The 12,048-nt window shown below is 37.8% G+C and overlaps 1 protein-coding gene across 1 annotated transcript in view; it reads left to right on the top strand.

The window, feature by feature from the left end:
- Window positions 1-289: 289 nt before the first annotated feature.
- Window positions 290-12,048, top strand: part of LOC139149629 (anaphase-promoting complex subunit 1-like) — a 33,014-nt gene continuing 21,255 nt past the window's right edge. Inside the window, exons 1-16 of the mRNA XM_070721465.1 lie at window positions 290-463; window positions 1,849-2,089; window positions 2,729-2,884; window positions 3,162-3,231; window positions 4,067-4,161; window positions 4,517-4,599; window positions 4,793-4,872; window positions 5,226-5,365; window positions 5,913-6,163; window positions 6,714-6,917; window positions 7,881-8,070; window positions 8,575-8,640; window positions 9,363-9,512; window positions 10,060-10,206; window positions 10,848-10,908; window positions 11,620-11,807. Coding sequence (XP_070577566.1) covers window positions 1,913-2,089; window positions 2,729-2,884; window positions 3,162-3,231; window positions 4,067-4,161; window positions 4,517-4,599; window positions 4,793-4,872; window positions 5,226-5,365; window positions 5,913-6,163; window positions 6,714-6,917; window positions 7,881-8,070; window positions 8,575-8,640; window positions 9,363-9,512; window positions 10,060-10,206; window positions 10,848-10,908; window positions 11,620-11,807 — 2,058 coding nt within the window. The 5' untranslated portion in view covers window positions 290-463; window positions 1,849-1,912. The remainder of the gene's footprint in view (window positions 464-1,848; window positions 2,090-2,728; window positions 2,885-3,161; window positions 3,232-4,066; window positions 4,162-4,516; window positions 4,600-4,792; window positions 4,873-5,225; window positions 5,366-5,912; window positions 6,164-6,713; window positions 6,918-7,880; window positions 8,071-8,574; window positions 8,641-9,362; window positions 9,513-10,059; window positions 10,207-10,847; window positions 10,909-11,619; window positions 11,808-12,048) is intronic.

The following is a 12,048-nucleotide window of genomic DNA, read 5'->3' as shown; positions in this document are numbered from 1 at the left end:
AATACTCCTATTACAAGTGGGGACTATGTCATTGTCAATGACTTGTCTTTTTCATGGATAAGTGCCCCAGTCCAGAAGAAAGCACATGGGCCACTTCTCATGAACAAAGTGATTAGCATTGTGAAATGTTTGTTTTCTGTCAGGAGATGGATGGAATGGGAACGTAGACTGAACCTGTACTTTTTGTCACGGGTGTACCGTACCGTTCAGTTTTTTAAAGTTCATTCACCGTCTGCTATGAACTCCCATGATGCACTAACATGGCATTACGCGCATTGACCTGCGCACAATATAAAATTACAGCTCAGCGCGAAATATGGCCGACTGCAGCAGGAACGGAACGAATAACTTATAACTCGGGACCAAAATAAGGACAGATTTCTGCAATTCCGCTGCATGTCTTATTCGCTGTCCATGACTTGTCGCTTGGCGGATTAAAGTCGAATTGTTACACATCTCAAAGGTAATAGCACCCAACCGAGTACATACTCTCTCATGTCACGTTGGACGTCATTATCGTCAATGTTTTGGCGTTTCGGTGAATGACCTTCAGGCTGCAGATCATTTACAAACTGTTATCAAAAGTATCTGCTGCTGCTTATGATTCTTTTTTCGGGTAAAATGTCTTGTTAAACTGTCGTTCAAGTTATACAATTTTGTTCCAGTGCACTGAAGTGTTTCACACCTTGTCATTCAACATCCATGATCATAAGAGGCAAGTCCCCTGCACTTCATATTACCATGCCTAAGTCAACAATAGGTCACACAGGAAGGCTACGAAAGAAATTTGCCAGGTTGGACATACGCTTGTATTCACTGCCCATTCATGTTGTGGAATGCCTTGCTGTAATATGTTATAATCTGCTCTAAGGTTGTCAACATTTTCAAGAATAACATTGATCACCACTTCTGTTCCATCGTCAGAAACTGATACAGGATGTTATGATCAAAATATTTTTATCCCATTTTGAACTGAACTGAAATAAAACATTTTTACCAAAATGTAGAAATCCCCAGTACCGCCACCATCCCTAACACACAAGCTGACCAAAATCAAATCTTTACAGTGTGATATTTGTCATACAGTGGCTGACATTCAGCAGAATCTTGTTGCCAGCATTTAAATACTATGATTATTAAGACTATCAGTATCACTGAATCATAGTTGAACATAAGCTTGCATTTGGTTGTCTGTTATTCTTCATTTACACCATCCACCTCTGGGCGACTTTTCATCACTGTAGTAGGGTGGGGATGGGGTCTTTCTGGATTCCCAATGTCAGTGAGTTCCAGTGAAAAAAAGTAGTTAGGATACAAATTTTATAGATTTCACTTTCAGCATGAGTGCTCCCAGACTATAGTGATTTAGACAGTCGTTCTTTCCCGGTGTATCACAGTGGACGGGAGAATATGTAAAATTGCTGAATACTCTTCTGCAGCCGGAGAGTGCCATCTTGGTTGCTATGGCCGCAGGTTTTTGGGTAAAAGTCACCATATCACAGCTGTTCACTCTCTTAGTGGATCTGATTTTTGATTGTGCCGATAGCTGCATATTTTAAATCTGATCACACTATGCTTATTGGTAGCTTTGGCATTTTGTAAGATTATCTCATAAAATACATCATACAAGGACCTGCAGTACAGTAGAAGTATCTGTACCACAGCAGATCAATGAATATGTCAATCATTTTTGCCTTGATTTAATCAGGTTTGGTTCTCTAACTGGCCAAAGGGTGTAGTATTATGCAGAGATGGTACTTTTCCCATCAAGGCATTGCACAAACATATAAACTTAACTACCGCGTATTCCGTGACATAAAACAATTTACATTTTCCTTCATTCTGTAGTTCTTTGGTTCTTTGAGTGGATATTCAAGCAGATAACGCCAAACTGGAGCAAGATAAAGATAGCATGATCGCTGCATCTGAGCCGCAGGAGTTTGTTCCTCATGGTCGGGGACATTGTGAGTTACATCCTGGCCCTGTGCAGCAACACACATCCAAATACCACCATCACTTGACGAATAGGGGAGATCCAGATATTCCCATCTTTGCATTCAAGGATGTGGCTATCAAGGACACTGGCAAGGTGAGTGTGATAGCAGTTTGCAGATCTTCAAGACACAAAGAGATCCAGGATGTAGAAAATATTCGTTATAGGTGGTAAAAATTCAAGTATAGGCAGTTACTAGTGTGTAAGGACATACAGTTTCTGCAAAATGTCCTGATTTTTTAAAACAAATAATTATCACAGCTGGCAGATTTGAGCTGACAGACGGTTATTTTTACAATCTGCGGGCTATTTTCTACACCTCTGGAGATACCACAAATCTTCTGCAGTTCACAAATCCATGATTACCATGTTGCTGTAGATGTTTTAATGTCAAGTAACAGATCTAATAAAAGTATTGTTGAAAAGTGAATAGCCATATGCACAATCCAGTGTAATTTGCTGTACTGAAAGACCACTTAATCACCAAGTGGACTCTAGAATATATAAGTACCTTGGACATAACTGAAACACATTAAGAACTCGTCTCGACATTTTATCAGTGCAGGGGTGCAGTTCAATCTAACAAGATGGTCTCTTCATGTTATTAAGTTTAAGTTTGGTCTCTAAGTCTCAACTTTATATGGAATTAAGCATTTAATTTCAGCTATTCCAACACACCCTAACAACAACTACAATCACTCATATGCAAGGGTGTGGCTATCATCTCTATTACAGAAGGAGTTGTGGCACCTCAGAGCCGAGGATGGAGACAGCGCAGACTTTGATGAGGAGATGTACATATCTGGACACACAGTTGTATGGAGCAAAGGATGCCACGGCAGTTGCAAAGTAGTGCACAAGTCTTTCACTGTATCAGCACCGGTGACAGAGGTGTGAATAACTTCCATCCTGTATAATGTCATGTTTGACACGCCAGTCCACCATCAAATTTGTAGTATACTGGCCAAGCATGCCTTTCAAATAATTTGATCAAATCTGTCTGGTAGTCAGAAGTATCAAAATGTTTCTCAGATGTACCATTTGAAAAAATTGGTTGTTGAATTTATGTCATGTTTCATCTTTCCTCTTACATATTAATGGCTGTTATACTAGCACACACTTCTGTTTCATTGATCACTTTCATGAACTTTTGTTTTGGTTTTGACAGGCATTTTGGTGTACTTTCAATGCAGCCAGTGGCAAACCTGATCTTTTACAAGAGGGCAAAGAGCAAACTGGTAAACAATTATCCATAGCTAGAACATGATGGAAGTCTGGGAGTTACTTTAAAAATATAAAGAAAAAGTTGGGGTTTTTTTCAGTACACAAGGCTATAATTTACTGTAATCTATTTACTTTTTTCCGCTTTTATTAGATATGTAATTTTAGAAAATATTTTTGTCATAAATTATATGTAAAAAATACACCTGTACAGGACTCCAAACATGGTGTGGTTGTATACAAAGTAGAATCTTTAACCAAAGACAGTCAAAAAACAGGATGGGAAGCTGCGGTATTTCCTTTGAACGAACTATGCTGGAATAAATTACGTTGGATTTGCATATCCATTGATAAACAAATCCAATTACCATCCAACTGTCGTACAATCTCGCAAAACATGCTTGCAGGCCTTACATTCAGTGTGTCCTAAACACACCTTTTTCGTAGCAGAGAATAATCCCATTCAGAAGGAAAGCAATGTTTCTTTGTCGCATCTAGGAATAAATCAATCTTTAGGACAAGGGAATCCGACTTCAATCGGAAAGACAACTTTATGCTGAAAATAAGTTCAATGAAGTTTTTTCACTGCGAACTACCGGATGTCGAGCAGCAGCTATCACCCAGCTGATAATTATGCAAAAATCGATTCACACATTATAATTATACCAAAAGAGATCGCTCGTCGCTTCTTCACAGTTCTTCTGTTCTTTGCAGTAGCTTCCTATCCTCTTTCTCGACTGTCTATTCTTAAACATAAATATATCCACTTGTGTTGACTTACATTGAAGTCCTGTACCTTCAAGGTTTTGTAATATGTGCCTCAGGATTGTAATCCATGGATTGTCATTACAGTTGAGTTAGTGGAGAGTGTCTGTGTAGTTCAAGGTACAGCATTGAGCGTCTTCACGTCAAAAGGAGAGGAGCATGTGGTGACATTGCCCTTCCAGGTGAGCAAACCAACACACAGTGCATACAGCCAGGGTAGATATCTCTGCGGACACTTCATATACTGATGTCAGGTTTCAGTAACTGATTACAGTGATTGCTATATTTCAATGTTAAGATGCATTGCAAAACTGACAATTACAATTCACAAACTTACTTGATGTCCATCAAGTGTGTTTAGACCGTTTACTGCAGTAGTGCCATGCAAATATTATTCCAAGATATTGTGAAGTTCGATAGCAATTACTGAGCTGTTTTGTGAGTTGTGCATTCATCCGGAAATTTAGATTCCTGTTGTAAATTGGTATACTTTTATTATTGTAAGACATTATATCCCTTGTTTTTCTCTATGCACAGGTAGCCAATGCCTGGATGGTAGAACATGGCATTCTCTTTGAGAGATCATCGGGAGAAAGTGAATTAACAAACGAATACAAAAAGTAAGTCATGTATACTGTAAACATGTGCCATTCTGCAGGCTACTGTATGATCTATATTCTTTCTCTGTTGCAATAACTCCAAACAGGATCAGGACAAAGAATATTAGAAGATGAATATTACAAATTTTAAAAGAAATGTTTTGTATGTTGTCGCTATAACCCTCATTTCAAAATTGTGTTATTTCCCCTACAGGAGTTCTGAAATACTGCCCTCACTGTTCAGTCTTCTTCATCCACTTGATGAACCAGCACCAGTTATTTGTAAATATGGAGGTGAGTCATCTTCAGGACAACATTAAACGCCTTGCTTTTGCTACAGAATCACACCCTGTGTTTACTCAAGCCTACATTTGTATTACGTCAGTGTAGGTATCTAATATGCTACTGCTAATATTATCCTTAAAAATATCAATTTTAGAAAATTCCTTTGAGCTCTTTTGACATTTCATCATATTTCTTGTTTTTCTCGAGGGTCTATGATTTCACTTTGTCATAAGGAATCCCAAAGGAGACTTAAAATCTCAGTGTGATTCATATTTTTATTTCCATCCACATAGGGGTATGTACTTTCAGCTTGAACACCTGGGGCACACCCGAGTAACTTGATAATATTTTTTGTTGATCAGGTAGTATCAGTCGTGTAAACTATGTGACTGACCAGTCCCAACACATTGTGTTCACCAGCATCAAACCACCGCTGGTGATGACCTACGATGATATGCTTGGATCTCATTCAGTCTGGACAATCAGGAAAGCTACTTTAGAGGTGAGTTTGGTGCATCCACCCAAACGTGCCCAAAGAGCGTGAATAGACCTTCAACGGAAAGAATGGTGTTATTGTGCATTTTGCAGTTATTTTCCAAGTGACAGCTGTAGGAAGGTGAAAGATACATCATGTACTTGTTTGTTTCCAACTGTAGTCTGAAGACAAAACTTGAACCTTACGTATTCATGGAAAGAGCTAGTTACAGAGGCTCCATCTGATTCTCAACTGAGGAAAACCAATGGCAGCGTAAGGAAAATTATCACTACTAGTGATTGGGAAAAGCACTACTGCACATGCGCATGTCCTGACAAGTTATAAATTCTGGTGTATTTTGGATGCAATTTAAATGCTAAATTTAATGTTACCTTCATTGATTCATTACTTCAGCTGAATAATTTGCTGTGTTTAATCATCTTTATGGCATGTTATTACATATTTTATATCACACTGTACTGCAGCAACATACTGATAATGTGCTGTAAATCATATATTGCATATTATTCTGGTGCTTGTGCTTCAAATGAAAACCCATTTCTTATGGATACAGGAAGGTTACAACGCCTCAGGCTTGAGTGGTCTGGCCGGCTACACCAGCCAGACTCCAAATACAACTCAGTTTCCAAGTTCAAGTTCAGGATTGCTGCCAGGATTCATGATCAGCAGTTCTCATTCCAATCTGAGTCTTTCCTGCCAGTCACCAAACAGATCATCGCCGTACAGAAGCCAGCATTCAAGTAGAGTTGCATCTCCGGCAGCCAGGATGCTCAGCCCAGCTATCACTCACATGGCTGCCCTCAGGTGTGTGCTCTCTGGTCCTCTGCATACACTAGTATCAGGACGTTGTTAATCTTGTATACAGGTCTTTTCAACATCCTGGTCTTGTGGCCAGTCTAATAGTTGCTCTTTTTCTGCCATATTTAAACATCAGAATGTGAAAAAGTCAGAGAACCAATCTATTAATCTCACATGGTTACACATTTTGTAACATGATGTACCGGTACTACACCAAATAAAATTAATAGTGAATGTTTGAATACACAAGTTTGCAACTTCACCCAAAGTAAAAACGTGAGTTTAATGTAACTGCATAGAGAAGACAGCAATACTACCTGTACAACTGTTCTGTCAAACCAGCGGACTGTGGTCAAACTAATGATATAAGAGATGCATATACACAGCACATTGTATGTTTGTGTGACCTCAGTAGCTTCTTCTGAACATCAAAAAATGTTTGATATGCAGCGGTGCAATGAATCCAGGGTTTATTGTAGTTGTGATGTCAGTTATCAGATTTCATCATGCAGAGATCATGTGCATTTCAATATAAAAATGACTTTTCTATTTGTAGTCGCTCGCAGTCCCCGTCCTTCCATCATAGCAGCTCCAGCGGTATTTGCATGTCACCAGGAATGAGATCACCGGCTATCAGCAGATCACCGGTGGTATCCTTTTCAACTTCAGTGATAAATGACAGTTGTGTGGATGTTGTTGAACCTCTGGCTCCTGAGATATGCCTGGACCACATCTGGACCGAACACTCGCCTACACAGTGGTAAGTCTGCTTTGCTCTTCAAAATTGTCTGTGGCTGTATTTTGCATTTTATATCTCTGAATCTGAGAATATGGCGGTCAATGCGCAGTCAATGTACTATAGCCTACAACAAGCAGTACTAAATTCAGAATAGTTGTGTTGAGGTAAAGCCTTGTAGTACGCGCCTCGAAAGTAAAAGACATAAACTTTTGCTCAAAGAATCCTCAAGGAATCTTTCAGCCATTCTTTTTCAAAAATTGAGAATGAAAATTGGGAGTAAATGTGCAAATTTTGGTACTGGAGGAGCAAATAACCCAAGATTTACAAAAAGTTTTTAATTTAAAATAACTGCTATCCCTGTGGTAACTATATGGAAAAAAATAAAAATTTTTGAAGGATTTTCAAAAAACAATCATGTTGAAAATATTTTTTACGCCAAGAGCTTTAAAATGAGATCCCACAAGTGGTAGATCAGAAGAGAATTGTAAAAATTTGAGAGTCCAATATCTGCCTGTGGTGCATTCTACCTGAAAGTGGAATGTGCTTCAGAAACAGCTTTTTGGACACTCAAATATTTTCAATACTTTTTTGGTCTGCTGGTAGTGTTGACTCATTTTGAAGTATGTTCTAACTTTCCCAAAGAGTTGACACAAGGTGTAGTGGCCATTTTTTATTTCAAATATCTGTAAATTTTTACACAATTGAACACGGTGTGCAGTTGCTATTTTTAATTTCAAATATTAGTAAATTTTTATGCAATTTGTCACTCTTTGCATTCATTCTTCACAATGAAAGAAGATGGTTCAAAGTTTTCCTTCAGGGAAAGTTTGAGCTAAAGTTAAGAACATTCTGTTTTGATGTTTTGTATTTAAGCGAAGAAACTCTTGTTTAAAGTTTTATAAATAGACGGAAAGACTTTGTTTTGTTTTTGCTGATGTTATTCTGTCCCACATCATGACAGGCTGTATCATATTTTCGTTTCAGTGAAGGACCGCAGTACAAGGCATCGAAGGCGTTTTTGACCAGTGACATGTGCGGACAGAAATTTCTGTGTTATCTGGTGGAATTATGCAGAGAACTGCGATGTGTCAAGTACAGCGAGACTAATGACAGGAAACAGCTGATATTTGGAACTACAACTGTCATACAAGCCAAAGATGTATTATCGTTAGATGTAAGTTGCTATGAGCTAATAAAGTAGGAAGAATTTTGAGTGCTATTTGAGGTGACAGAACCAATGTGATTTTCTGTACAATTGTGATGGCCTAAATGATATCTTTCCAAAACCACATGCACAAAATCATCAAAATTTAATGTTTACCATGCAACTTAAATGTAAGAAACTTATTTGAATTCACGGGTGAAGAGATCAGGTGTTCTTGCTTATTTCTTAATAGTCTAAACCCAGACTTTGACTCAACCAAAGTACACAAAAAACCATGTGCACAAACATGCATAGAAGCGTGTGCAACTCTGTTCATGTTTGCACATGGGTGTTTGCTTGTACCATCATCATGTGGTCCCTTGGTTGTATTGATTGTGTAAAGCACCCTGTGTCCTTTTTATTCCGGAGTAGAACCGTTGAGGGCGTTTACTGCCAGAGAGAAACATATTTTCAGTCTTTTTTTTAATTTTGCCATCATTCTATCAACAAAACATACAAATTTATTTTTTACAGAAATTAAATATGATGTTGACCATTGATATCAACGGAAGTCTAGTATTGTACAGTGGTATAGTCAAGGTAAGTAAACCATGCTGCATGCTGTTACAATCACAAAGCTGAACACTTTGTAAGCAGAGGATTTTTCCTTGAACATCAATGAAAAGTAATTTCACATAAGTTAAAACAATCAGTGAAAACAGATTGTCTTTTTCACTGTGAATGATGTGAAGTGGCCAGGGCTGTTGATATTAAACGCATCCTATGATACTGCTGTCCTCAGAACACATGGTACTGTACCAACGTCAGCACTTCTGTAAACTTCCCTGTTGTGTATTGACCTTCCATAGCCTATTTTTGATCATAATAAAATTGAATGCTAGCCTTAAACCAAAGTAACCCTTTACCTGCCCGACAGTATCACTTCCCCATCTGCCAAGTCAGAAAAAAAGCAGTATTGAGCCAAAACCGTAAGCATTTTCACCCTCTTGGTTTGGTATTTTATAGCAGCTTTAGTCTTTAAAAATTATGTTTACCATAACTCTGTCTTCAGGGACCTCCAAAATCTTCAAGTCTTTGTTGAAATATACCGTATGGGACATGTTCTGCTTTGCTAGTTTTAACCAACTTGACCTGATGGTGAAGTATGAACTTGGCAGGCAAAGGGACAAAGTCATCTTAACATGCAGATAATCTATCTTGATTGTTATTTTGTCCAAGAAGATAAAGGTCCTGATATACTTAAGCCATCGGCATGTGAAATTTTTTATTTTGTTTTTGCATTTCTCTTTGCCCCATTACAGGTCAGTAAGGTTCACCTTCCATACACGCCGTCATCCCTTTCACTGACAATGTCAGGTTCACTACCTCGTCCAAGTACACCCCTAGATAGTCCAAGGTTTCCGACCACATCCAGCAGACCTTCCAGTGCAATGGGTGCTGTCATGGAGGAAGTAAGTAACTACCATGACATAGTTTTTACAGTCTAGCATGACTTCCTTGAAAAATTCATTGGAATGGAAAGTACAGATGTACAATATTACTGGGTAAAAATACACTATGGAGAAGGAAGGATTTTGGTGTCAAGATGCTTCTAATTTAATTAACATCGTATTTGTGTTAATGATGACGCTGCACGCAATATTGTTCCATGTTAGTTCTAACTTATCACTACAATGGTTTGACTTCACCATGGAATGTACCAGTTTAATTTCTGCTCGCAGAAAGTCACTTCTCAATCCTGGATGCTGTAAATCTTTCACATTCCCTTGTGCAATGAAGAAAACACCAAATCTTCTCATTTTAGAACACGTACAAATAGCAGAGTCAATATCTTGCTACTATTTAATGTCATTCATGTTTGAAGATTACCTTTGTCTGCGAGAAACCAGCATACTCAAGTATTACCTGATGATGTCACTGTACGATTAGAATGAAAACATTCACCATGTTTTGCATTCCTGTAATTCTTTTTTGCCACCATTTACTTTCTTTATGTAGGTTGTGATGTTGTCTCCTGTGCAAGCTGAATTCAGTGATTCATCCAAATTACAAGACACAGGGCCATCTTACTTAGATGACTACGCATTCAGCAGTTGTGGTCAAATTGTTGCTCTGCGAGATCCTGTATCAACTCGATTTACACTGGTGAGTTTAGTTATCCAAAATTGAGATCTTTCAAAACAGTTTTTGATGTTCATATGATAAGTCAATTTGATTGCACAAATAAAACCATATAAACATTGTTACTTTCATTTTTCACAGTGACATAGTTTTCAGCCATTCTAATTAGTAAGGCAGAGGCCTACAAAATTACCAATTGGTGCTCGATAAATGGATGAGAAAAGTCTTCTGATATTTATTATACATGTAGTATAGCTATTCTGGTCTATAAAGATTTGATCATTACTACACTAATATTCTCATAGTGAATTTGTTCTGTTTGCTCATGATGTCTCAAAAAATGTGAGAAAAGTTGAAAAAATTAAGTGTATCAAGTGCAATTTTAATATTGCAAAAATTTTCAACCATATTCAGTGTTCATTCTCGCCTTGAATGGATAGCATGTTAAAAATGAATGGAATGCGTGAAAGGCAATATGATTCATTAGTTCATCAAGCGTTGAGCACAAGTCCAACTGAATTCAACTTGGTAATTGTAAACAGTAGTCCACTGATAGGAAAAGGAATTATGTATGTGAAGTATTATTTTGTTGCTCCTTTTACCGTTAATTTTCTAAATATATGTCATGCACGATAAACTATACGTACTTTCGATTGTCCTTACAGGAGTATGGTAATGGTAACATGTACAGGACCTCACTGCCTGAAATGTGCTCTTCACCTCTTGGTGAGAATATTGAATTATTCATCTATTCAGTGTGTTGGGGCATTAATTGTGCAGACAGCAATTCGATCTCTGCAAGGTATTTTCAAGAAGCAGCAGACCCTAGAGTTCAGATTCATTGTTCCAATCAAATTAAAAAGGCAATTTTTTCAAAAAATAGGAGAACAGAATATGTTAATAATATTTCTCTCAGGGAGATACACTTTACAATACCCAGATATAATTTGAATAATTGAAAGCATGCTCAGTTTTTGATAAATTTTCACATCAAACTGTCTTCAAAACGTTTCATTTCATTTGATATGATAGGTCATCTTACTGTGTATAAGTTTTACTTTTGAAAATATCAAAATTACACTTACAATGCAGAAGAGTTTTCAGCGTGAATTTTCTCATATACATTTCAAGCTGACATTGTGACTCAGAAGAAACAGTCGATGAAAAAATCCAAATCTAAAAAACCCATCATTTTACCGAGACATAGTATCTCTCCATCTTCTTCATCTTTGCATTGCAATAGGACAGGTGACCCTGTGTGCAGGAAAATCAAGAAGTACAAGGCAATTGAAGATTTGATTCCGTCTTGTCACCCATCATTTTTTTTCCTCAAACACACTTAACTGCACTGATGTATGTTTGATAGATGGATACGTAGGAATAGCAACACATTTACCAAATTGTCAAACAAGCTTTCTTGTGTTTTTTCTGTTACAGTGAAATACTGCCTAGAAGCTCTGAAGTACATCCTACCCAAAGACGTTGCCATCCAACTCATGGTTAGGTGGTATGCCACCAACAACGCCCCCGGCGGGCCAACCAGCCGATCAGAATGGCAGAAATTTATGGTCTGTCTGCTCAGCATGATGGGATACGATGTTGCTAGACTGCATCAAGCCAACCAGGTACGAAAAGATGTCAATGTTGGTGTTATCATGATTGGCACTCATGGCTTTACGAAGTCATTGAAAAAGATCATGTAATTGCTCAACTTAGTTAGGAAGACACACTGATTCTTTGGCCAAGTCAAAAACAAATACAGGGCTGGCTACTTACCTGCTGTATCAGTTACAAATTATATTTGATGGTTCATATCAGATGAGTGATACTTTATAGCATATACAAGCATATTCAGATGTCAAGGGG

The sequence above is a fragment of the Ptychodera flava genome, chromosome 14, assembly GCF_041260155.1.
Source record: "Ptychodera flava strain L36383 chromosome 14, AS_Pfla_20210202, whole genome shotgun sequence".
Lineage (NCBI taxonomy): Eukaryota > Metazoa > Hemichordata > Enteropneusta > Ptychoderidae > Ptychodera > Ptychodera flava.
This window is presented reverse-complemented; position numbering and strand designations above follow the sequence as displayed.